Below are 26,633 nucleotides of genomic sequence, written 5' to 3'. Positions count from 1 at the left end.
TGGTTTTTTTAAAAATAACTTTTCTAACACAAGTTGTACTTATTTGAAGATTGGGCCTTCGGGTTACAAAGTGTCCCCCGCTTACTAGTGAGTAATCTAATTTCGCATGTAGTTAATTGAAAATGTCGCCTATTAAAAAACTGTTCGACAACTTTGTTCCTTAACTCATCAAGTATGTATGTTACGCACAAATATCGAAAACGCTCAATGAGCGAAAATAAGGCACACAACGCGTTATGGCCGAAGCTAAATGACCAATCACCGAAATGAAGTATTTTTACGTGTTATAGTCGTTGTGGTCATTTTAGAAGCGGCCAGAACGCGTTTTTTTCGTTTGAAGAATGACCATAATACATTGTCTTATTAAATAACAGGAGGTTGCCGGTCGTCGGGCGACTCGGTGAAAACCGACTCGTGTGTTGAGGCCTTAATTGTAATGGGCGGATTTATTTGAAAGTCCTGGAGAAAGAGATTTTTAATAGTAGAAGTGGCGTTTCGTTAAATACTGGAATCAATGAAAAAACGTGGCTGGTTCGCGACGGTCGAAAAGCGTGTACGTGTCTTTACGCAATTTTTATTCGCCCTATTTGATAAGTGTTTTGTGGGCAGTGTAGTTGACCGCATTCCATTGCACACAGCAATCCTTTAACATGAAAATAAAGTGACCAGCAAGCAAATAATATCGTTAAAATAAATAGAACACGTAATTTTTAATTAAAACAGATAATGAACCAACGCATTATGCTCGCTTCTAAAATGACCACAACGCGTTATGAGCATAAGTTCACGACTATAACACGGAAAAATATTTAATTTCGGTGTTTGGTCATTTTATGCTTCGTCCATAACGCGTTCTGGGCCTTATTTTCGCTCATTGAGCTTTTCGATGTGTGTGCGTAACATGCACACAACAAATTTCGTGGAATTCTCTCCATTTTCGTTGTCCGGCTAAGAATTGCAGTGGAACTTTTTTTTCGAATTTTCAAAAACTAATTCCAGATTCATCATTTTCATGTTCAAAAACTAAATAATACTCTGTTGTCGCCACTGTCTCTATAAAGTCACTGTGGTTTTAAGGGTCCATATTTAAGCTTACAAAAACTGTGAGGAATTTTATTTGCAAAGAACGCCTGTTTGTGTTACTTAAAATCCGGTCATCAATAACGACCCTGTCGACTCCGAAAAAAATGTGTAATTTGGGGCAAATCGCATGTAACATTAACCTGTTCCGAACTTCGGGCTAATAACACTATGAAAGAAAAGGGGTCACCACACTCTACTCCATCTGAATCCCCCTGTACAAATAGGACAGGGAGTCGTGCGTTTTTCCAGACCTTGAAAATCATAATAAGCGGACTGGAAGGATTCAAAGTCGCCCGGGTGTTAATAGATACGGAGTTCCAAAATACGTACAAAATACATACATATACATCCTCGAAAGTCTTTGAAGTGTTGCTCAGCCAGTGTGTGACCCATCGATGAGAAGACTCTTATGGTTGCTGAGAAAAACATTAAAGAAGAAATCCAAATTTCACCACTTCTTTGGGGGTGGCTCCCAAACGAAACACGTTGGACCCTCGGTTTATTTGGAAATAGTTCTTGTCTTGATTCCCTCTATCACCCGATTTTTTTTACATACGGTCATGTAACACCCTGTATGTACATTTTGGATATTGCACCATATTTTATGCTTATTATACCGTTTTCCGTAGGAAAATCTTTTTGAATTTGAGAGGCAGTGGTTTTCCCATAGGTTGTTCTGCAAAGCTTTAAATGATCATTTCTGCGCCGTTAGTTTTGAACAAGAAACCCTCTGACGACAGCGTGATTCGTTGTTCACTTTTCACTTCGTTTTTCAGGAACTGCATTACGTTTTTAACCTGATCTCTGGGGCCATCGAAAGCTTTAAACTGTATAGCAAACAGTTGAAACTTCGCTTATCTAGTGCTGGACGCTGCGCAGGAGTCGTCTTCCACGACGTCATAATTATCGTTCAGGTATCCATTGTATTCCAATTTCAAGATGGAATACCTCTTTTGGTACCTGTCACGCTGCTCCTACCAAATCTGTTTCGGTGGGCGCTTCCTCCTCAAGAAATAACGTAAAAATTTCTTCATCAAGCACGTTCAATCCCTCCATCAATAGTTCAACATTATAAATTTTTAACAATATATAGCGAAAATACAGAACTATGACCATCCCTTTTGAATGCCACACTTTTTTAATAGTAACCCAGAAAACGACGGTTTCCATAACAAAATATTTACTCAAAAAAAGGGCTTCTAAAGAATATTCGTCCATTTATGAACGTGTAAAGGACTCCAAAACACTCCTGATGACTCTAGAAATCTCTGAGGTTTCTTGCTGACTCTTGAAACCTTTGGTACGGCTTTAAAGACTAAAGTCATTAGAAGGCTCTTGAAAATCTGTTGTTTATCAACTTGTTTTCATGTACTTTGCCATTTTTTGCAATCCACTCAAGATTAAAATTTTATTGTTCGTATCTTATTTATTTAAATGTTTTGGAACTATATACGACTATCCCAGTATAACCCTCAAGTGTATCTCAATTCTAACCACTTTGATTTCCCTTCGCGTGTTGGACATTTTCATTTCTCCTGAGAATGTTATCTACTTGTTTACGGCAAATGCGTCGCAATAAATCAGTGCAATCTAATCGAAAGCACTTGACAGTTGTTTTTTGGAATGATCCCGATACTGTAAACAATGAGTTCTACAGGATGCACGATATTGAGATTGGAAAACTGTAAACAATCAGCAAAGATCATACTTAAGCTTGAGGTATCCAATATATTTCCTAACAAAAACAAAGCACGTGTAGGATTATCTCAGATGCTCTGTCGCAACCGTGCAAGGCAAGGTCAGAAAAAGGTGTATTAGTAAACACTTTAGCGCAAAACCCAGGTATTATCTTTTGGAGCATCTAACCATTTGGGAATTTCATTGTTGCATTAAGAAAAATTCCAAGCTGCCTTTGCGTAAAAGTTTCCTGGTGACAAGATCGCCGCGCCAAAGTGACGGCGCCAGAATGTGCTACACTGCTCTAGAGCACGAACGCTTCTACCGGCCATCTTAAGCTGAACCGTAACGAACGCATTGTCTAATTTATTTTTGAAACTGCTGTCATCTAACGTCAATCACGTCTATTGCAAGGGCGCTTCATTATTTGAAACCTTTATCATTTTTTGTGTAAATGTTTGATCAATTGTTGTTACATTTTGATTACGCATACAAAGTTTAATTTACATATTTGACCATTTACTTTAGTGGGAAGTATTGAATTGCATTTAGGTTTTTTGGTTGAATCATATTACTAATCCTTTTTGAGACGGACGGGAATAGCTGTGGTTGATCGCTCAACTCATCTGTAGGCTGGCATTTTGCGTATGAACAGCCAGTTCTCACCCCGAGGGTTGTTGTGGAATGCCTAACTTTTGCAATTCTTTAATTTTGAGTAAATTTTAAGGTTTGTGTTTAAAGAATAAACAAGGAATGTGTATTTCTTTTATTCCACCAGGTTTTAAGAAAACTATTTTTTGCTACCATTGAGGCAAGGTTCAGCAAAAATCAAAACCACACCACACACATAAGATATTTCAACCATACAGCGCGCAGCGGTTGGAAAGTACAAAATTTATTGTTACATTACAATATTGTAATTACATAATGTTATTATTTCCATTTTCGTAATGCATTCTTTAGTGTGAACAGGAGGCAGCGTAAAGCTTAAGTAATTCACTAGCAGCGTCTAAACGACCAGTTGCCAGAAGCAATACCAATGCGGTGTTGGCTTGCTGACTTCGACCGAAGATAAAAGACTTCCTCTTGAGTGACAGTCGGACATTGTGTTTGCCTGCTTTAATATTAGCAGTACGAATGGCGTCTTGGTCGGTGTCGATCGCATCGAGAGCGGCACTGGCGCTAGTGCGGTTGAACATCTTTAACACCTCTTTGTCATCGACGAGCTTGAAGGCACGCAACTTCTCATTTACTTTGGGTTCGGAGCCCGTATTTCTGTTAAGCAGAAACGATGTAACTTCCACTTTTCTGTTGGGATCGCTAGGTTGTAGTGTTTCGACCACCGATTTGAGTTTCTCATTCTGGTCATTCACCAGCACCGATAAGAGTGGCGAGCCTCCTCCGTTATTATCAGCAACTAAAGAAATACATTAGTATTGATACACCACATAGCGAGGGAAATGGTTGCGTTACCGTCTAAGTGTTGTAAGATTGCCTTCCTCCAATCTAGATGGTTGGCTGGAGCGGCATTGGATGAAGGTTCGCTTTCCTGGACTGCAAAAGGACGAAATATTACAATTAAATATTTTAGACATCGAATATAATAACTATAAAAGGCTGATACGCCTGATGGTTTATTTTACCATGACCGAGACGTCGCGCCGCTCACGTAGCTCTCATATTTGACCGCATAGTACCTCAAATTAGTTTGCCGTTATCGTCTTGTACAATACAAAACTTTATTTTATGGCAGAAGCCATATAAATCATTGTAACGTTTCTGAAAATTCTGAATTTAATTTAGACGCCAAAAATAGCAAGCTTAGGTTCTGCCGTCGCGGTCATTTCCATAGGAACAGCATTGTCATATGTTTTGAACGCCATTTTATGTCGTGCTTCGCGTCCCATTTGAAATAAGACAGATGTCATTAGAATAATTATCTGTTTCACTTTATCTATCCTTGCGGTTAAAGTGATAACGTTATCTACCCTCACCGTTAAAGAGCAATGTACCCTACTGATTCACTTCTATTAAAATGTCAATGTAACATTTGCTATAAAATTTAAAGAAAGCAATCGCAGTTACGCGCATTAGAGAGCTTAGGTATCATCCGTTACGAAAAAGAAAGAAAGCAGCGGTTGTCAGAATCTGCTTTTTGTCATTTGTGCACGAAGTTTGGTCATATTGCACGAAGATGTCGGCCGAATGAAAAATGCAACAAATGCCAAAGAAAACACTGTCCTCTTCTTTGTCAAAAAGAAGAATCGAAGGCAGTCTTAAATAAAAAAGATTTCCAAAGTGATGACTCGGCAAAGAAAGAGCAGAATTTGACCAACCACAGAAGTTTATTGGCGAACCATGGTTGTAAAGTTAAGAAACGAAAACCACTCAAAATATGTGAGGCTTCTATTTAATTCCCACAAATATTACGTCACCACGAAGGTTACTGAAGAAATAGGTTACACTCCTATTCGGGATCCGGAAGGTTCGCCCCCAACGTTTCGCCCCTCACATTTCGCCCCTCGCATTTCGCCCCTCACATTTCGCCCCCAGGTGCATTTCGCCCCCGGTACTTTCGCCCCTGCAACTTTCGCCCCTCGGAAGTTTCTCCTCCACACATTTCACCCCCGGATGTTTCGCCCCCCAAATCTCAATATCTAAGTTCATATTAGGTTGGTTATGGGTATGAAGGTAAGAAAGCATAATCCATGATCATTCCCCGAGATATGTAAAACCAATAGAAATGATACGTTATAAACTTAAAGTTAAGCGTTTTATCCGTTTAAAATTTCGTGGAAGAGTATGGTAAACATACTTTTATTTATCACTTTATATATTATATTTATTATTTTATACTTTTAAGGAGTTATCCGCATGTTGGAATTGCATCCTGAAATAATATTTCCAAACCTTGATTAATTATCTATGTGAGGTAAACGGCCAGTTGGAACTATTTTTAGTAAGCTGAAGGGTCACAATAATAGAAGAAAAGCATTGCCATTAAACAGGTACCTACCCACCTAGAGGTGATTACAATAGCAAAATGACCTGTAGGATTAAAAGATCTTGTTTGTGTAAACAGGTACCTAGGTAATATTCATTATTGATGGCTACGAAGATGGGTATTCTGCATTGCAAAGAATCTGCTTTGCCAGTTCAAATCAGTTAGTTAACGGTGAAGTTCTGCTAGTGCCTCCGTTTAAATATGAATTCAGTTATTTCTAAGCGTGGGAAACAGAAGTTAGTTTACGAAAACCATCTCTATTTATTTTCTAAAAAGACGAGGGACAACATTAATGCAATTTGGGTTTGCGAAAAGCGGTCAACATGCAAAGGACGCGTATGGACTGAAGGAATGAATGGTGAAGTCATCAAAGTGGTGAATCTTCATAATCATGCAGCGCAGGCTGCAAGACCCGAAGCAGTCCGACTAGTCAATGAAGTGTGCACCAGAGCAAGGACGACCCAGGAGACGCACAACAAATACTCGCTGAGGTCGTTTCAGAGGCCCACGCCAACGTTGCTGCACTATTACCTAGGAAAGATTCCTTGAAGAGGTCCATTCGTGCGATGAGAAAAGTTGGTAACATGCCAAGACTACCTCAAACCATTGACCAACTAAACATTCCACAGGAGTTTCGGGAGATCAATATTGACGGCACTTTGCATCAATTTCTTCTGTGGGACTCGGGTAAGTTCTCTTTCAATTTTTATAAAAAAATATGTTTTGGCTAAATACCTAATATGGCTCTGTTTCCTGAAATATCCGATATAGTGTACCTCAAAAAAATAAGGGATGGAAAAAACTCGTGGGTTATTCTGTATCCTTACGCGGTTTTAGTTTTCTTTTTGCACAAATATCTCGAGAACAAAGCATCAAACAGTTCTGAATTAACCTATATATACAGGGTGTTTTAGCCCACCTGTGCCAGCCGTTTTTCTTCGATATAGTACACGGAAGGAATATTAATAACTAAAAGCTATATGGAGAAACTAATTTTGAAATTTTCGGTTTCCGGAAGTTAACGGAAATAGCCATAGTCGACTTTGTAATTTTATATGGTAAGGGAGGTCAATTGGGTTGTCGCTAAAAAGGTGTTTTTAAAATAAACAACTTTTGCTTGAAACGTTTTCGTGTATTTTTTTATCGCTTATGAACAATATACCTTTAAAGATTTTCGAAATGTCTTCCTGACTTAAAATGAAGCATGACCTACAAGAAATTCTTTTGTTCATGGGCACATTACCTACCGGAGAACGTCGGTCAGACGCGTTAAACTTGCAAATGTTCATAAACGATAAAAAATATACGAAAACGTTTTAAGCAAAAGTTGTTTCTTTTAAAAAGATCTTTCTAAGGACACTCCACTTGATCCCCCTTTCCATTTAAAATTACAAAGTTGGCACCGGAAAGGGCTGTTTCCGGCAACTTCCGGAAACCGGAAGTATCAAAATTGGTTTCTCCATGTAGCTTTTAGATATTACTAAACTTCCGTGTACAATATCGCTGAAAATCCTTTGCAGTAGATATTTTTTGACATTCTGTACTTCAATTATTGATGCCGCCTTTTTTCAGGGATTGAAGCCAACCGAATATTGATGTTTGGAACAAGACAAAATCTCCACTTATTATTTAGAAGTGAGGAATGGTTCGCCGACGGCACGTTTTCTTCTGCGCCAGCTTTATTCCAGCAACTCTACACAATTCACGTAGTGCACGGCGGCCTCGTTATTCCGGCGCTGTACGCCTTGCTGCCAAACAAGACCAAAGCAACATATCAACGAATGCTACAGCATATTAAGGTTTTACAGCCAGGTCTTCAGCCACGAAGATTAATGACTGATTTCGAGCAGGCTGCGATTCAGGCGTTTGATGAGGAATTTCCAAACATCGAAAAGACGGGCTGCTTCTTCCACCTATCACAGTCTGTTTGGCGAAAAGTTCAAAATGAAGGACTAACAGCGCGCTATCAGAATGACCACGAATTTTCCCGTTGGATTCGAATGATACCCTCTCTTGCTTTTCTTCCCCCTGACAGGGTTACACAATCATTTGAAGATCTCTTGGACGATCCGGACTTTCCTCAGGAAGCACTACCCATTGCCAACTATTTCGAGGACACTTACATTGGTCGAATTAACCGAAGAGGACGTCAGGCCCCCTTGTTTCCAATTCAATTTTGGAACGTTTATCAACGGACACTGAATGGTCAACATCGCACCAACAATGACGTCGAGGGTTGGCACCGTAGCTTTCAAGAGACCTGTGGTTCACTTTTTCCTAACATCTACCGCTTCATTAACTGCCTGAAACGACAGCAAGGTCTCCACAACTTTGAAATGGTGCAAATCTTGGCCGGAAATGCCCCCACTGCGCGAAACAAGAAATAAACGGTTATTTCAGCAAGGGTACTGCGTATTGTGGAGGACTTAGGCAATCGAAATTTGATAGATTACCTCAGGGGTATAGCGTACAATTTTGAATTTTAATCACCATCCGTGGATGTCTTGCACAGGTCCATATTCAATCTTATTGTATTATGTTCTTAATTATACATTATTAACGTTATTCATTGTATCATTCACAAACTTATTCAATCCTACCTAACATCCTAACATTGTGTTTCTTTTGATTTACTTAGGTACCTACATCATGCTTAAAAAATAAAAATAAATGTGCAACATTCTTGACAGAACAGCTTCCTAACTCCAAAAATCGCGGTTCGTGCTAAATTATATTTATTTCGCATTATTGCTAGTCAGCAATACTTATTCCAGGAACTTACATTATATTTCTGTTGACTCTTTTTATAGAAGGGTCGTTTTCTGCCCGATTTAGGGGTATCTATAGGCATTCCGTGACGTCACCACATGTCTAATTTTGCCGAAAACGAATTTTTGAAATTTGACATTTTTTTCTCAGTTTTTTTTTGTAATAAAACCTAGCACAATTTTTATAGGGTTTACACAGAAAAATAGATCTTTCGAATAACTTAATAAAAATTTTAGGTTTCTATTTTCTATGTTCAATGCCGTTGTGGCGCTCCAAAATTTTTTTTCGAAAATCCGGCTCGTAATTTTTCGTTTCCGTATGCCTAATATACGCTACATATCCAAAATTTGAACAAAATCTGTCGAAAATCGCCAACGTACGTACATACTTAGATACAACACACGGACAAAATTTTATTCTTTAAAAGTTGCTCAAAATGATTTAAAACGTCTACATTTGGTAAAATTTTTATGTCCAAAAAATGGCGATCGCAATAGCCACCTAACTCGAGCCAGGAAGCTAAAAAAGTTCGATTAAAATTACTATTTTTAAATTTATTATGAGCAAGTAACAAGTAGGGGTGAAACATTCGGGGGCTAAATGCGTGGGGGCGAAATTTCCCGGGGGTCAACTGTGCGAGGGCAAAACTGATGGGGGCGAATCATACCCGGGGGCGAAATACTGTGGGCGAAATGTGAGGGGCAAAATGTTGGGAGCGAAACTTCCGTAAACCCTTTTGGATTATTCCATAGAAGAACTTACCTTTGCATTAGTGACGAGGTTAAAGATGGAGCAGAAAAATGATTTTACATGTGTTGTAGAACACCTAACAAAAAATCATAAAAGGTTAAAGTGGTTCGGAACGTTTTGTTTAACAAGAGTCAAAAAACGACTTTTGATGAAGATCGTGCACTGGCATTGTATACTTCACTGAGTTTGTCCAAACGGAAATACTTGTGCTTAAGGCAGGCTCTGTCAGATTATGAAATTCCAGTTTTGCCTTCGTATCACGATCTTCTTGAAGCTAAAAAGAGATGTTATCCACAAGATTTGGAGATCATTGAAAGGGGAGCAAGAGTGAAATTACAAGCACTGTTGGATTTGACTGTCCAAAGGATTCTTCAAGTTGTTGATAGTAAAGTGGAATCATCATCATCTGAAGGCTTGAAATTAATAAGTAAATGGGGATTCGACGGAGCATCTTCACAAAGCACGTAAAAGCAACGAAGCGAAAATGGGTATTTATGTGATTCAAGTATTTTTATGGCTAGCTTAATGCCACTGAAGTTGGTTTCCAAATCCTCCATCATATGGGAGAATCCAAAGCCTTCCTCAACTCATTATTGCAGGCCCATTAAGTTTGAATTTTGTAAGGAGACTGCAGAATACATTAAGCAAGAAGAAGCTGCTTTGAATCAAGAAATAGAGAATTTGATACCTACAAAATGGAATGCGATTGAGATAGTCACGAGCTTCACATGACAATGATCGATGGGAAAGTGTCCACTATTATTACAGACACATCTACTGCATCTATTTGTAATATTTGTCTTGCTAAACCCACTGAAATGAACAAGCTCTCAGAAGTGTTTTCAAGACCTGCTCAGGAAAATGTTTACAAATATGGACTTTCTTCTTTCCATATGTGGATTCGTTGCATGGAGTGTATTCTACACATTTCATATAACATGGATTTCAAGTTGTGGAGTGCACGAGGTTTGAACAAAGAACTGAAAGCGGCGAAGAAACAATTGATACAACAGAAATTCAAACAGCAGATGGGGCTACTTGTGGATGTGGTCAAGCAAGGGTTTGGAACCACAAACGACGGTAACACGGCTAGAAGATTTTTTAGAGAGTACGAAAAGTCTGCAGAGATTACCAATCTTGACCAAAATCTATTGAAGCGGTTTGCAGATATTCTTCAAGTAATTTCATCTGGGTGTGCCATCAAAATTGAAAAATTTCGAATTTACTGCAGACAGACCGCTGAGTTTATGGTTCATCTCTATCCTTGGTTCTATATGCCAGCTAGTGTGCATAAACTACTTGTACATGGTGCAGACATTTGTAATTATTTTGGCTTGTTACCAATTGGCATTCTTTCGGAAGAAGCGGGAGAAGCCAGAAATAAAGACTTCAGACGGGTTCGTGAATTTCAAACAAGAAAATTCAACAGGGTGAAGACAAATGAAGACTTGCTCCATAATTTTTTAATAAGCTCTGATCCATACCTGTCTCACATTCGACCAAAATACAGCTATGCGAAGAAATTAAATCTTATCCCAGAAGCTATAGAACTTCTGTTGTTGCCTGAGGAAGCTACAGAAGCAATAGAAACAGATTTACAATAATAAAATACTATACTAATCTGGCAGCATACTCCTAGATCTATAGCTTCCAAAATACCCCTTCACCGACCTTTAGACACCGAAGCATCGCGCGCGGTACGGTTAAGGATCTTCAGATCCTTTATAGTTTTGTATTGTCGTTCGTCCGTCCGCCCGTGTGCGCTATAACACTTTTTAAAAGTGGCCGATTGTGTTGAAATTAAATGTGCGGGTACTTTGGACATCAAGAACGGACGCTATTGATTTTCAGGAAGCTGGTTAAACAGGAACAAAAGTTATAGGACTTCGAGTGAATCGGGAACAGGAAAAACTGCGAACTCATAATAATAGAAATTAACATATTTCATTCCCTATGACTCTTAGAGGTGTAACAATTCAATATATCTCTTCTTTGTGGTCTAGATCAAAAGTTTGAGAGAAAAATATACCCAAAATTATTCATTACACATAAATTTCAAGTTGTCCAAGCTTTCAAACGCATTATCTTGATGCTCACATGTACATTTGATAACCGCATGTGTGTGATTCAAAGATGTTAAATTCTTTTTCTGAGGCCACATGGATTTTGATCCAAACATGTCAAATTTGTTATTCTTGCAATGGGGTCGTTGGGAAAAAGACTAAGTTAATTGAGAACAAGATTAAGAGAATTATCTCAATGCCCAACATATGAATTTGTAGCATTTTTGTTAAAATGTAGTTTGTAAGATTAAAATTAATGGTAATTGAAAAAGTGATTGTAATACTGAGGATCCTTCGATATTTCGTTGTATAGGTTTATTTATCACCGGAATTAATTTTTTTTGTTAAAATAATGTTACTTTTGTGTTTCAAATAATAACATATTTAAAAAGAATTTTCACGAACGAAGCAATCATTTATTGGCGTATTAAAAACAAACATACCTATACGGTCACACGTTGTAAGAATGTAATACCGAACAAAATTCGTTGGTTGGCTATAACATTGTAAGGCTATTTTGCATGGAAACACTTGTGAAAAGTATACAAAAAACCACAAGTAAAATTTTAAATACCTATTTCAAGTCATGTAGGCACCAAGGCCGCAAGAATACGCAAGAAGTTTTTATGTCGTGGTGTTAAGGACTATATGTTCTTACAAGAACATAAGGTTTGACTGCTATACTTTGATACTGGACGGAGAAAATTAATATAATTGTTTTCCCCCCATCCATATTTATCTTCAATATTTTTTTATGTGTGAACGACGCATTTATATGAAAAATGTACTGAACAAATGTTAATCAGAATTGAATTTTCCATAGGAAAAAATTTTTTTCTACAATCGATATCCAAAGTAGGCATTTGCGCTCGTATTTGACAACGCAAACGTCATCTTTTTCGAGGAATGTCACTTTGTCGCTTATAAGCGACAAAATAGAAAAAACGCTCGCTCTCCCAATTATTAACTATAAATCAAATATGCATTGCTCAGAGTATCCAATGACAACGAGTAAATGACATCTTTCATTTGGGCATAAGATTAATATGATTTGAGTGAAAAATTTAAATTTCTGGAAATATGTGAACTGCTCGATTGTAGAAAAAATCTTGTGTGTAATTCGAGCGCAAATTGATTGTCGATTTCAAGAGATTGCCGCGCTCCTTCGTCGCGCGTCAACTGTCTCTTTCAATCGACAATATATCATTTTGCGCTCTTAATACACAAATAGCTATTTTCCGAGCGAAATTGTCACTTTCGTTCCTAAGTCCACCTTTTTTAAAAACCGGACCACTGTGCGCCGGCGACTATTGCGTCGCGATTTCGTTAGACATCCGGTCCGCATTCGACACCGCCTGGCCGCCGGGAGTCCCTGCACAGACTCAAGAGAAAAAGGGGTGCCACCAAGCCTGGTCGCTCTCTCGGCATCGTTCTTCAGGGACCGGCTGGCAGCGGTGACGCTAGCAAACGAGACGGTAGAGAGAGAAGTGCAGAGAGGATGTCCGCAGGGAAGCTGCTCCGGCCCCGTCCTATGGAAGGCCATATACGACGGCATCTTCGAGGTACAGCTGCCGGAGGGGATCACGATGACCGGATACGCCGACGACACGATGCTGGTCGTCAGATCGCGACAGTACAAGGACCTAAAGCGCAAAGGCAACAACGCGTTGGCGGCGCTGGACGGGTGGGCACGCACCAACAACCTCAAGTTCGCCGCGGAGAAGTCGGACGTCGTCTTTTTTGGAAAAAGACCGCAGCAGAGGGGACCGTCATTCCGCCTCGGCGGAGGCTGGATTCGTTGTCGGGACAGCATAAAGTACCTGGGGATCCACATACACAACCGACTCAACTTTAAAGAACACATACAACGCGTCACCTTCAAGACACGATACGTCACAAACAGGATCGCCGCAGCCGCAAAATTAACGTGGGGCATACGAGCACCGGCGCTCGTAACAATCCTAGAGGGAGCAATACAGCCGGCGATGATGTACGGAGCCGAGATCTGGAGCGAAAAATGCGGAGTCAGGGAAAACCGGAAACTACTCAGCGCACAGAGGACGCTGGTCGTCAAAGCAGCACACGAGCCTATAGAACGGTGTCTACCGAGGCGGCCCTAGTTTTGGCGAACGTGCTGCCAATCGACGTGCTGATCAGGGAAACCGTACGACGAGAATGGGCAAAAAGAGGCGAGGGGAGACGCGCGGCAAGGACGGGACTGCCGGGGCGCGCCGCAGAGAGAAGAGCCCTTCCTTCCGAATTGGGACATCCCGGGAAAGCGGCACGTAAATGGAGCGTCGTCGAGGGGGAGGAAAGCGCCGCACGCCTGCGAATATACACGGACGGGTCGCGTATTGGCATTCTGTACTATTATTCAGAGCAGCTCTGGTCTGATTCGCAGTATACTATGGCTTCACGTAAAGAGCAATTTGATAATACATTATATACTGCGATTCAGAGCACCGATATGGTTTACACTTTAGAGTTCTATAAAGCGCGTGGGCCTGAGTCAAATTATACTGCGATATAGCAAATTTATACTGTGATTCAGAAAGAACGTCAGATCGCGCGGGAGAAAATTTTGGTTTTTGATTGTCATACACTTACAAGATGTATGTTTTTATTGTTACCTTTGCAAGAAAAGTATATTTTTTGTTGTTTGTGTGTAATCAAGGTTCTCAAACTGCACTAAAATCGAGACTAGAATGATCTATAAAGAGGTATTGGTTCAAATGTGTAACGAGAATACGTTTTCAATAATCGAATATTTGGAACTAGTAGAACAGGGATTTAAAGCGAAAAAAAACGGGTGAAGATATTAACAGTGTTTGGTGTGACAAGTGGTTAGCTGATTTTAGTAATAAAACAAACACTAAACCATATCGGTGCTCTGAATCGCAGTATATAATGTATTATCAAATTGCGCATAACGTGAAGCCATAGTATACTGTGAATCAGACCAGAGCTGCTCTGAATAATAGTACAGAATGCCAATACGCGGACGGGTCGACGCAGGCCGACGGAAAAGCGGGGGTGGCAATGGTGGCGTACCGCGGGCAACGCGAACTCGCGACCAAGAAGACGAGGCTCGGAGACGGCAGTTCCGCCTTCCAGTGCGAGGTATTCGGGATAAAAGAGGCCCTGCAGCACGCGGTCGACAGAGGCGCGCGGGAGACGTCGATACTGTCGGACTCGAAGTCGGCGCTGACAGCCATCGCCGGGGCGGCCAGACCCACGGAGCTAGTGCTGGACGCAAGAAGGAAGCTAGGCGAGGCGAGAGACGTCGGAATATCCGTAACACTGCACTGGATCAAAGGACACGCAGGAAACGAGCGAGCAGACGAACTGGCAAAATCAGCGGCCACCGACGACGAGCTCCCGATCGCGTACGACAAAATACCAATCGCGAGAGTAAAAAACAAACTGCGAGAGAAAAGCCTGCAGCACTGGGAACAACAATGGGCAACAGCCGAAACCGGAAGGCTCACGTTCAAGTTTGTCCCGACGATCCAGATACGACGAGAAATGGTGCCTCAACCGCTCTCTCCGCAACTTACTCAACTTCTAACCGGTCACGGCAACTTCGGTGTATACCTAGAAAGTATAGGAAGAAGAGAGGATACAGAATGCGAGTGCGGCGCAGACAGAGAAGATCCGGCGCACGTCCTCCTAGAGTGCCCAACCGAAGGGGCGCATCGCGGACTGGCCGACGCCAGACTTACGAGGGCGGGATTAAGGTGGCCGAGAACCCTGGAGGACGTCACCCTGCTGGCGGGCGAAAAGGAGTGGTGGGCCGAACTCGCCCAGTTTAGCCGGAAGGTAGAGCGACCGAGACCAACGACGAGAGGCGAGGCGAGATAAACACGGCGAAAACTGCAACGACACGGACACGAATCGGGAGTTAAATTGGCTGGCGGAAGCTTCACTTCCGACAACCCGACTGACGTGCATTGAGGCATTCCGGACGGGTTTAAATCAAATGATTAAGGAGAGGCGGCGGGGGCCTAACCCTCGACAACTGGGGAAAAAGGCACTGCGATGCCTTTCGAAGCAGTTTAGTTAGAATGAAATAATTAGGTTTTTCAGAAGGCGGGAGCCTCACTCCCGACAACCCGACCGGAGTACATTGATGCACTTTCGGGCGGGTTTACATAAATTCTCTTAAGAAGCACCGGCAGGGGCCTAACCCCTGACAACTGCGGACGGGGGCACCGCGGCGCCCCTCGAAACAGTTTAATTAAGTAGAATAATTAAGTTTTTAGCATAATAATACACGGCGGGAGGAGGGGGAGACATAGAAACGCTTAGACCCGGGCGCGTGCCGAGCGGATATTTTCGGGAACAATTCAATTCAACCCTAGGAACGACTCCCCCTACTCTCGCCAATAGACTAAGCGGCACTGGGAAACAAATGCAAGAAGACAACCTACGGGGCGACAAAATGAACTGGGGGAAAGCCGGTAAAATACAAAATGTTGTAAAATGTCGGTTACTGCTCAATAAAAATCATTGTATTGTATTGTATTGAAAGCTGCCGATACTTCCTTTACCTGATACCTCCTCGAGCCTTGATAAGAATCCGGGCTTATGTGGTAATAACTCTTATCGTCACAGCGAACTAGTAGCACTTGCCCATCCACCGCACGTTCCGAGTTGGGGAAAACAAAACACCATACCAGAGTCAAAGGTCAACCGAGGATTTGACAGACGGTGGAGGTGGCTACATACCCAACATCGGGAATTTAATATTTGAATTTTTATTTATTTTTATTTTATTAATTAAACAATTTCAATCAATACGAATTTCGATCTATGGCCAGCCGGCTGGAGCAGAACCCCGTTCTGTTTACATTAGGGGACGCCATTTTGTTCGTATATCCACGAAATAGTATTTTTTCGATAAAAACGGCACGACTGCGAATTTGCGTATGATGCATGCACCAAAAGATTTAAAATTCAAAAACTCACCCCCGCATTACTTTTCAGCCCAACTTCACCGGCACCGGCTTTGCGAAAACTGCCACACTAGTTGGTTGGTTATGCGCACTGAAGGGAGCGTTGCTGCATGTAGACTGCCACATCATCGCGTGAGCGAGTATACAACTATACGCGACTCATTTTAATATGGGCCCCTTTGTTATGTTCGGAGGGTCATTAGGTAGTACTTTTAATAACAACCATTTCTTCTATTAACTATTTACTTATACGTGTCTCTTCTTGGAAGGTTCGTAGTCATCTCTGTTCTCGTTATTACATTTTAAGTCACCCACCTAAGTAGGTTGTCTACTTGACAATTTCAGCAACGATCGGCAATCAATGCAATATCTACAAGTGCGTTTACATAACCTGTGGATATGACACAATACCTTTTGCAAAATAAGTGTAAAATAACGCGCTTTTTTAGTCTAATATCGAATGATTTACACACATAAAATACCTCTAAACAATATACATCTGGCGATTGGCCCGTCGCAACTTGTCATCGTTTCTACAGGGGGTTCGGTAAATGATAAATTTCGTAGGCACAAGACGAACTTTTTGTTGATATACGTCTATAAGAGAAAGATGGGGTTACCTAAGCCTCATGGACCCCCCATATATTATTTAAATAGCCTTAAAAACGTTACTAAAGTCATCCCACACTCGTGACAATTAATTAGGCAGATCAAAGAATTTGAAATTAACGGCAAGGCAGCCGTCAAAAGGGTTATCACAACCCTAAGGTGAATGATATTCTCCTTTACAACCATCTCTTTTTGAAGAAAAACTTAGAGAACACCCTTTACGGTGGACGCCTCTCGGACCCAGCGCTCTGGCGAAATCCGAATGAAATTTCTTTTCTCGCGACCAATTACGCGGTGCCTCGTTCTCTTCTAAAACTGGCCCAGATTACCTATACCCTCGCCGCACAGTGAACGCACCCAGACCCGAATGCCTTTTAAAAATCCCCGAAGTAAATCCCTTCCTATTCTGTATTAATTAAGAGAACCATTTTTCTTTGAATGTCAATCAAAATCCCTGAACCCCCCCAAAGTGTATCAAAATTAGGCGATTCCTTCGGAAACTCGCGCACTAAAATTCGGTCGAATTGCATCTTACTCTGCGGTTTGGAGCTCATGTTACCCCGGCACGCCAAAATCTACCCATATCTAAATTTACTCGAATTTTGAAATTGCCCTACACACTCTCGATTGTCAAGACTGCGCACCCCCAAAAATCTCCAAAAGCTCCAAAATTCGAACAAATTCAAATTCAGAGCTACCGGAAGTGTGAAACCTCTCATAGTGGTGGAAATTTTCCCTATCACCGTACCGAGCCACTCCAAGAAGTTGTTATTCTCGGACGAGATCTTCAAGATCTCGTCCGAGTATCACAGTAGGGCGACCGAGTGCAGTTTCTGGAGTGAGTCTTAAATACTCTAGAAGCAAACAGTTGCCTTGGGGAGGGCTTAACAAGATTTAAAAAGGATGGAATGCTGGTCAAATGAGAAGAGAATTTAAAAATCATTTTCCAAGAACTGTCATAAGAGTTTTGAGGGGGAAAGTTATAGCACACATCACTTCCATTTCCAGAAAACCACCCCCGAACCTACGACCTTTGCAGTACTTATTAGGAGAACAAGATCTGATAATATTTTTCCAGGAGCTCTCATACGAGCCTTATGGGCTAAACGTTGGGGGGGGGGGGGTGATACGTTCCGAGGGGTCTGGGAGGTATGGCATTCCCAGAAAATCACCATGAGAGATTCAACATGTTTGTCGGTCGGTCTGTCAGTCTGTCTGCCCGTGTGTCTGGCGGTCTATCTTTTTGTCTTCTGTCGGTCTGTCTTTTTGTCATATGCCTGTCTGCCTGCCGGTATATCTATCCATCTGTCTGTCTGTACGGAATATCGTTTAGTAATACCTCCAGAGAAAAAAAGACTCGATGTCTCCGTGTAACCCTCGCTACTTTCATGGTGGTTTTATGGAAATGGCAGTGGAAGTGCCGTGTGCTGGGGAGTGTTGTGCCCAGATTCTCCGGTATCACTTTCGCCCACACCACGATTTTGCCTCAGTAATAATAATAATAAATTGTCTTTATTGCTCTTGGCTAATATATAATAATGTTACTTAAAAACTACCACTTATAAATAACAGAGCTGGGCGAGGTTCAGTCGACGATAGATATCGCGTCCTGCTCTTCCACCTAACCCTAACCCATGACAGTTTTGTAAAAGGATTATAAGATATTAATAAGTAGTGCAGTAGTCACACGACACTTCTATTGTCATTTCCACAAAACCACCATGAAAGAACTGAGGGTAATGCGAAGGAAAGGATTGTCAGGTCCTTCTTTGTTGAGGAGTAGGTATTACACTATACAGACCTCCTGGATCTACATTCTCCGCATAATTTATAATTGGGGAAGAAGATGTGATAATCTTCTAACTGTAATGAGAGTCTTGAAGGCTAAACGCTCTATGGAGGACAGTACACAGCACATCAATTGCTATTTCCAGAAAACTATGATAAAAGTACTGAGGGTTGTAAGAAAAGAGTTGCCGATACCTCCTTCACTGGGAAATGGACCTGAAGGTGCCGGGGGGGGGGGTATTCTAAAACCCCAGGTGTGTACGGTTATTGTAGGAAAAGAGGGTTTGACAAATGCTTTCCCAAAAGCCACCTTGCTGAACGTTTTGTAGGGGAAAGTGTCACCCGGGGTTTGGGGGTATGGCCCGGCCTCAGTACACGACATTTCTATTCCCACGTCCAGAAAACTACCATGATGGTACATAGGGTTTAAGGAACAGGTTATCAAGTCTTTCTTTGCAGGGAAGTATCACGTACCCTCCACACTCCCGAATCTATGAGTACATATTCTCTGCGGCATATTGTGTATATATATATATATATATATATATTCCCTTTCATTAGTGCGCCACTGATATTTTAAACACCTGATGTAATTGTTTTCGGGCGCGAAAATTTACGCGACGAACTTTGGCCGTTCGCGCATAGGCCGGTGCTGTCGGAATTAAAACCCAATTAGTGTGATTATTATTTGAGTCTATTATAATTAGTCTTATAATACACCTTACGTATTTATTTCAATTTATTCAGCGGTAATCGACGGTGGACAATGGCGGTACATGGAACGGACGGGCGGACTCGGGCGCCACCAGACGATCTCGCGTCTGGACGATGTCGGCGGTAACGGACGGACGGTCGGTTTCGGTAGCCTCGGAAGTAGTCGCAGTCGAAGGTGATAAACCCAGGTGTTCGGCTGTCAGGTCCAGCAAATGGCGGCGGTCTGGAACGCTAAAACAGAATATGGCCTACCGGCAAATTCCCTAACGAGAGAAAATAATTAGGCACGATTAAAGCTTCGTTACACACCTTTATTCGGAAAGAAAAGAGTGGGCACGGTAACCTAAAACAAAAAACTCGGGGACGGGACAACAGGACGGAATATTGAAATCCGGACGGCAGAGGTACCGCGCCGACAGTCTCCCCACTACTCTGCATCGGGAACAAAATAGGGTTCCTTGAGGGGCCGGGCATGCTCCACGCCAATGGCCGATTCCTGCACATCGCCAGCATAGGTGGACGGCCAAACTGGGGTCCCTGGCGCTGACCACCCGCAATAAAGCCATTTCGGGGCTCGCGGTGAGTATTCCCGCGGAAATACTCGTGGTGATCAATTTCGCGTTCGTATCGTAGCCTCTATGTCTAGCTATTATCTCGTTATTCAATTGAGTTTTCACAAAGAATTGCACATCCTTAGTATCTCTCTTAATTCATACTTATTTCATACACTTGATAGCTCATGATGTTGATGGGAGGTCACAATTGAAACACCACAGTAGTTTTCTATTTGCACACAAACAGGCTGCCTTGCTGTCAATGACATGGTCCATCTGGTTTGAATACTTTCTTGTACTCCACGATCCTGAGTCAGGCCCCCTTGCAGCATCCAGCTCCTCATTAGAAACTGTTCAACGTCCACGTCCCTGGCCAAAATTTGGTAGCTGTCCGTCGTACAGTAAAACAACCTTCAGAGGCAAAGTTTACCATATTCCGAAGAGCGCATTTTGAGTAATGGAAGTGTCCTGTGGTATAAAAATAACGCAGCATCCTCCACACTGTTTCCAGGAGCAACTCCCAATTTCCAGTCCTCTCAGCCAGAATGAATAGTGTAACGTGATTTATAAATTCGGGTTCGATTTATATCAATATTTATTAAACAAAACTAAAACACTATAAAAACTGTACAATTTATATCGACTATTTATATCACACTTCGCAATTTATATCAGATTTTCGCGCTCAATGTTTCGTCCGTACTCGATCTCGTTCGGTAGTAAACTGCCTGCGATGTTCGGTCCGCAACCATTTATACACGCAAGCAATGTAAGTCCAGAACGTAATTACCAGATACGTCGCAAACATTCCCACTATCGCGCGCCTAGAAAATTCCAGAGCGCCAAAGGCGACGTCACGTCTGGAGCCTTTCCGTTACAATAGTTTAACGAGGTCAATCATTTCTATATACTGGACTCATAGCTTAGCGGTAGGACCTCGTGTTTTTAGTTGTTCCAGTTGGTAAAAGACCTTATGTCTGATTTCTCTACATTGCTTTGGATCAGGCTGTAGTATTATGGATGTCTCAAAATCGTATAACACGTTAACTAAATTTGATTCTGAGCCTGGGGAGAGAGATCATTTTCATGACAATTTTTATCAGTGCGAGAATGACCCTATGTGTGACATCAGTACATGAAAACCACCCAGGTGGGGCTACCACATATTTCAGCCTGGGGGGTCATTGCTGTTAGCATAGAGACCCTGTAAAACTGTTGAAGACTTCTAAGGCTATGTCCGGCAGCCAGAAAAGATAGGGTTGCAGTTTTATATTACCTGGAATTGCTTCTCTCATGATGGTATCTGTTTTTTGAATGTCATCAGCGATTCTCTCAACTAAAAAAGTAAAATTCTCTGGTGTCATTCGCATTAATTTTCGATATTCCATTGGATCTTCTGCAGCTAATTGTTGCATGAGGAGATTTGATCCTCCAAGTTGGTGCCTACGTGTTATCCAATTTCTTATCCATATTCGTTTTCTTTTTTCTAATTTTTGGATTCCTTTTTTAAATGCGAACCGAGGAAGATATCGACGTTCGTGGACGCAGCGAGGTAGTTAGAGAGGTCGAGGAGTTCCAAACAGCTATAACAATTATCTCAGAAGTAGCTACAGTGAGAATCGTTGAGACAAATCAGATAAAGAACAGATGATTCTGGTTGTACTGATCACATGATTAATAAAAAATCTTATTTTTCAAGTATAGTTATGGTAAAGGAACCTTTTAAGATCGCAATTGCTAAAAATGAGAAGTTTCTAGTAGCCATGGGAAACATTGAGGTAATAAGTATTGTTGGTAAAAATTGTATTAAGTGTACAATGAAAAATGTTCTTTTTGTACCACAATTAAGGAACAATTTGTTAACTGTTAAAAAATTAGAAATGTCAAATATTAAGGTCATGTTTGAGAATTTTTGTGTGAAATTAATTGATAGAGATGACAAATTGTTAGGATTAGGCAAAAGATCTAATCTCTATGAAATATCATTTGAATTGCCTAAAATAGAATGTACAAGAGATTGATTTTTGCGAGTCGTGTATTAGTGGAAAGATGAGTAGATTCCCTTTCGGAGTTAGAACTAGAAGTAAACGAATTGTTGAAATCGTCCGTACTTTGTGTTTAAAAACTTCAACCTCAACTGTAATATATGGAACTGTACTATTCGGAATACCTCTTTCAAAATTTTCGGCTAACGTTTTGGTCGCAATAAGTAAGTCATCTACGTAAATTCGAATTTCGCTTCTCATAAGATCTCTGAAAATGAAAGCTTACGAACCATTGCTGGCGAATTTACAAACCCAAACGGCATCTTCAGAAACTCGTACTGCCCACTTAGAACTACAAAAGATGTATACAGAATTTTCCGCTACGTCAAATTGATAAACCCAATTTTAAATGAAGTAGTAAATGAAGGACATTTTCTCACATTCAACCTTATTTATGACACCAAATTTACTTTGCCAATCAGGATAAGTAACAATGACCTTTTTTTCTTATACACTGGGCTAACTTGAATTTCACTTAAAGCAGATAACTAGAATAGATCCTCCGTATCCCCTCCACTTTTTTTTTTAATTCGCGGGGTCAATCAAGGTCAATTAAGTTGATTGACCCGGTCGCCCACGGGCGAGTGTTTTGGGGATTAATTTGGTTATTTCTGGGAAATTTGAGTAATTTCTTGGAACTTGGACATTGATTTGATTAATTAATTAAAAATTGGTACGATTTTGGGCTTTATTGACATTTGATTTAATTGCTGACGTCATCAATTAAATTGATTATTATTTAATTAGATTAATTCCTAGGAATTTACTCTAATTAATTTAATTCACGGATCGATTAATTTAATTCGCTGTTTTGATTGATCTAATTAAATTAATTGGCGGTTTGATTTTCCAAAATTTCCTCTAATTAATTTAATTCGTGGGTTAATCGATTTAATTCGCAGCGCAATAAAGAAAACTAATTACACATATGTAATGAATAATTAAAATTGCACTAATCAAAAAACAAAATGGCGGCAAATGGAGGGAAATTCAAAAATAAGAAGTATAATTTAAAAATATTGATGACTTCATACTCTCTTCTCTCTCTCTCTCTCTTATTGCGGCTATCTTTCTCACTTCACTATTCTGAAATAGAAACTATAAATGAACAAAACAAGTTTTAATTATATTTATTATCAAATGCACAACACACAGAAATGCATGAACGAGAACATTACAAAATTTGATTATATTTATTATCACACAGAAATAAATGAAAAAACATTACAAGTAAAATCGAAAATGACAATTTAAACGTACAATACAAACCCGTAGCCACACCACCCAGGAGGTAGAGTTACGGCGAACTTTTTTTAACGTAGTGTCCCCTGTAGGCCTAGTCCACGGAACGTATTTACTTACAACTTAAAACTAAATATTTACACTACATACACTATGGCGAACAGAAAAACAATTAAAAAATAGAGTCATACGTTTTTCGCAAAGCGTCTACGCGTTGGTACACCTCACTAAAACGCAGCAACATTTCATTTATGTCCCTGAGTAGAATAGCAATGTATGTACGGGACCAGGAAGTGACGTCACAGCGAATGGTAGACGAGGGTTTAGTCACGTGGGTACGTGTGGGCCAATGGTATTGTAGATGGCGGACATGTTGTGACGTATGTCGGGGCTGGTATCATGTGGGTGTGTGTTAGATAAATAGCATAAAGATGGCGTGCATTTTGTAACATATGTATAAGAGATGGCGCCTCTGGGATGGTTGTATGCTATGAGGACGTAATGCTGTTTGTCTACCTGATCGGCGGTGCGTAGGGGTCGGTTGGTGACGTGAGGGGGGGGGTTGACTTGTTTGCTTGCGGGGGTTTACAATGTATAAGAGGTGGAGGAGGAAAATAACTCTACAAATAGCGTTAATTGTTTATTTCAACATGATGCGTATTTAGATCTAGGAACGAATAAAATTAGAAGAGCATGAAGCAATTTATTCACCTCGAATACACTGCATACAGTGTGGCATTATAGGAGCAGGTCCATCAATATGAATTCGCTGCCACGGTTGGTTCCAATGTTTTTTACAACGAATTCGATTACGTAACTCACGATCATTTTGATAAGCATTAGGTAACTTGTTCCAAATCTGCAATAAGTCCTTAGCGGCTAATTGTAGTAATGAATTCTTTGCTTTCTTGTAATTGTTTTCTTGTTCCGCTTCCGATTGTAGTATATTATTAAGGACTTGATCCATTTTAATCTAGAAAAGGGTATTTGCGTTACTATAATAGAAAATGATATAGGTACTAACTTACCTACCAAATCAATCGTTGTACAAAGTTGCATATGAAACGATTAGAACTACAATGATTCAAAACATATGATAACGGAAATATATATTTGCGGTTTCCGCTAGTTTGCTAATATAGATAAACAGGAAGAAGATTATCCTCAACGTGTTGTTAAAGGTGCGTACACATGAATTTAATACTATAAGGCGGTGACCAAACTCGCGTATAAAAGCGGGGCTATATTTATGTTGAAATTCATTAGTTGCGAGCGTTCCGTAGTACAATAGTCATTATGGATGTTCAACAACAGTCGATGCTAAAACATGCTGTAGAAGATTATTTATGGAATGATGATGAGACGAATGCTAACTTTACTTGGATCGATAACCCCACGCCGAAGTTAGTTGAAGCGTATAATGGTAATATCATCATGCTGATAATAATTATGCCTTTTTAATGAAACCCTTTGTTTTATAGGAGTAGAAGATTTAATATCAACATGGTCCATGTTTCTCGATTGCACAACTTTACTTGAAGTGGGAAATTTATTGAGGAATTGCTTCGAGCCAGTGGTGCGAATATTTTACCTTCCACTTCGAGAAAGTTGTCTGCATTTTAATATTAACGAATGGCGAGATATTTCCGCTATTAAAACGGAGCATATAATTCGGCTCATGCTTAAAAATACCGATCAGCTGGGGCATGAAGTTTTCATAGGACATTGTATAAAAATTGAGTTGACTGATTGTGAAAATCATGATAGAGGCATAAGAATAAGTAAAGGATCAAATTCCATAGTGCTAACCCAAGAAGCGGTAAATCGTTTCCTCTCCGCTATAAATGTGGTACATCAAAAGTTGGATTTTCTAAACGATTATGCGATGTACTGGCACTATGAAGACTTTATGAGTGAAGTAGCGGATGCTCTGTGCTCGGATGGGCTGTACGACGAAGAAAATATTTTGGCAAGAGGAAAATTTTTCTGTCAAAATCTTAAGTTATTAAAAAAGTTACTTTCTCGGCAATGTTTAACAGATTTTTCTTTTTTGACAGAAATTATAAATATTCACCCTCAAAGATTTGTAAACGATGTAACAGATAAAATGCTAATGAAAAACAATAAAAGAGCTTGATTAAATATGTGCTATTTATTTCGTTTATCAACCAATCAATACATTTAGACTAATTACGTCTAGGTTGTAAATAAGGTTTAACATGCTTATCAAATTTGATGAGATTAGATAATACATCATAAAGCTGTTCTAGTAGCCCCTTATTAGCGCAATGAATCTTAAATAAAGATAAATCCAGGATTCCTGTTTGAGTCACCTGCTCCGAAAATTCACTATATTTATAAAATTTATTGTTGTTATCAATAAAGTAGAGATAACCATCAATATATTTAAACACGGATGTCAATTTGTTAGGCATGTAAGGAAATGTTTGGGTGTATATCAATCGATTCTTCGGTTTATTATTGCAATCATCAAACTCGATCACTTCGTTCGAGCCATGGTAAATAAGTGTGCGTCCAGAATAAGTGTTAAATGCAGCGTTCACTGCACCTGGGATCCCAAATCGATGATAGGGCTGAGGCCATCCTGCTAGCAATTGTAAACTAGGGAACTGCACTATGTAAATTTGCCCTCCGCTAAAGAATATAATGTCACTATTAGGTTTCTGATATATCGCTTCGAAACGTTTGAAAGATTTCGGAAGGAACGGCAGCCATTCAAATAAATTCCTCGCGGTCTCAATGTAATTACTACCTAGAGCTGATATCCACACCCAATGTTTGTAAAACATATAAATTCGTTTGTTTAAAATTAAAAAGTGTTCCACTTGAATTGCACATAAATCGGGTGGGTCACTAGATGACACTTGTTTTTTCTTCAGAGTAGTATCAACAGTGGTACTTGTAGTTTTTGTAGTAGTAGAAGTAGTTGTATCTTCTTCATTGGGATATAGCTTCTGTATACCTATGATATCATCAACGCTCAAATCACGCTTATCGCGAGTTATATAGGGAAACATAATCGCATCTTCATCCTTCGAATGTTCTAATCCCAGTGCATGACCTATTTCATGAACTAAAACCGAATAGTAGCTAGTTGAATCTGCAGGCGGTATATTTGAATCCTCAAAGTACCATGCCTCACCCCAATCCATATGTATTTCTATCGGAGTCTGACTGCGTGTTGGAAAGTTGGCATGTGCTAGTTCGCCACCTCGACCGTCTAAGGTCCGTTGACATGCGGAATGGGGATTTAAATACATCGAATGATTGAGGTTTTGAAATGTTATTAATATATCATATCCAGAAGTTTTATACGCAAATTTTAAATTTGCATATCTTCCCCAAGTTTGGAAAGCTTC

The 26,633-nt window shown here is 40.3% G+C and overlaps 4 protein-coding genes across 4 annotated transcripts; 3 read left to right on the top strand and 1 right to left on the bottom strand.

Moving 5' to 3' along the window:
- Window positions 1-3,639: 3,639 nt before the first annotated feature.
- On the bottom strand, window positions 3,640-5,427 carry LOC116162678. The gene is made up of 3 exons (XM_031476345.1): window positions 5,301-5,427; window positions 4,234-4,314; window positions 3,640-4,177 (listed from the first exon to the last, which is right to left on the bottom strand). Exons 1-3 carry the CDS (start codon window positions 5,425-5,427, stop codon window positions 3,720-3,722), a joined length of 666 nt encoding a protein of 221 aa, XP_031332205.1. The 3' UTR covers window positions 3,640-3,719.
- Window positions 5,428-6,205: 778 nt separating this feature from the next.
- Window positions 6,206-8,374, top strand: LOC116159129. The gene is made up of 3 exons (XM_031472056.1): window positions 6,206-6,339; window positions 6,394-6,451; window positions 7,337-8,374. The coding sequence occupies exons 1-3, from the start codon at window positions 6,331-6,333 to the stop codon at window positions 8,149-8,151; spliced, it is 882 nt and encodes a 293-aa protein (XP_031327916.1). The 5' UTR covers window positions 6,206-6,330; the 3' UTR covers window positions 8,152-8,374.
- A 1,847-nt stretch (window positions 8,375-10,221) lies between these two features.
- Window positions 10,222-15,207, top strand: LOC116162670. Its single transcript, XM_031476333.1, has 4 exons — window positions 10,222-10,442; window positions 12,677-13,162; window positions 13,204-13,710; window positions 14,328-15,207. The coding sequence occupies exons 1-4, from the start codon at window positions 10,222-10,224 to the stop codon at window positions 15,205-15,207; spliced, it is 2,094 nt and encodes a 697-aa protein (XP_031332193.1).
- An 8,174-nt stretch (window positions 15,208-23,381) lies between these two features.
- Window positions 23,382-25,390, top strand: LOC116162662. Its single transcript, XM_031476323.1, has 2 exons — window positions 23,382-24,676; window positions 24,735-25,390. Exons 1-2 carry the CDS (start codon window positions 24,550-24,552, stop codon window positions 25,388-25,390), a joined length of 783 nt encoding a protein of 260 aa, XP_031332183.1. The 5' UTR covers window positions 23,382-24,549.
- Window positions 25,391-26,633: the final 1,243 nt, after the last annotated feature.

The sequence above is a fragment of the Photinus pyralis genome, unplaced genomic scaffold (genome assembly GCF_008802855.1).
Source record: "Photinus pyralis isolate 1611_PpyrPB1 unplaced genomic scaffold, Ppyr1.3 Ppyr1.4_LG1, whole genome shotgun sequence".
Classification (NCBI taxonomy): Eukaryota; Metazoa; Arthropoda; class Insecta; order Coleoptera; family Lampyridae; genus Photinus; species Photinus pyralis.
Note: the sequence above shows the minus strand (reverse complement) of the source record. Positions and strands in the feature narration are given on the sequence as shown.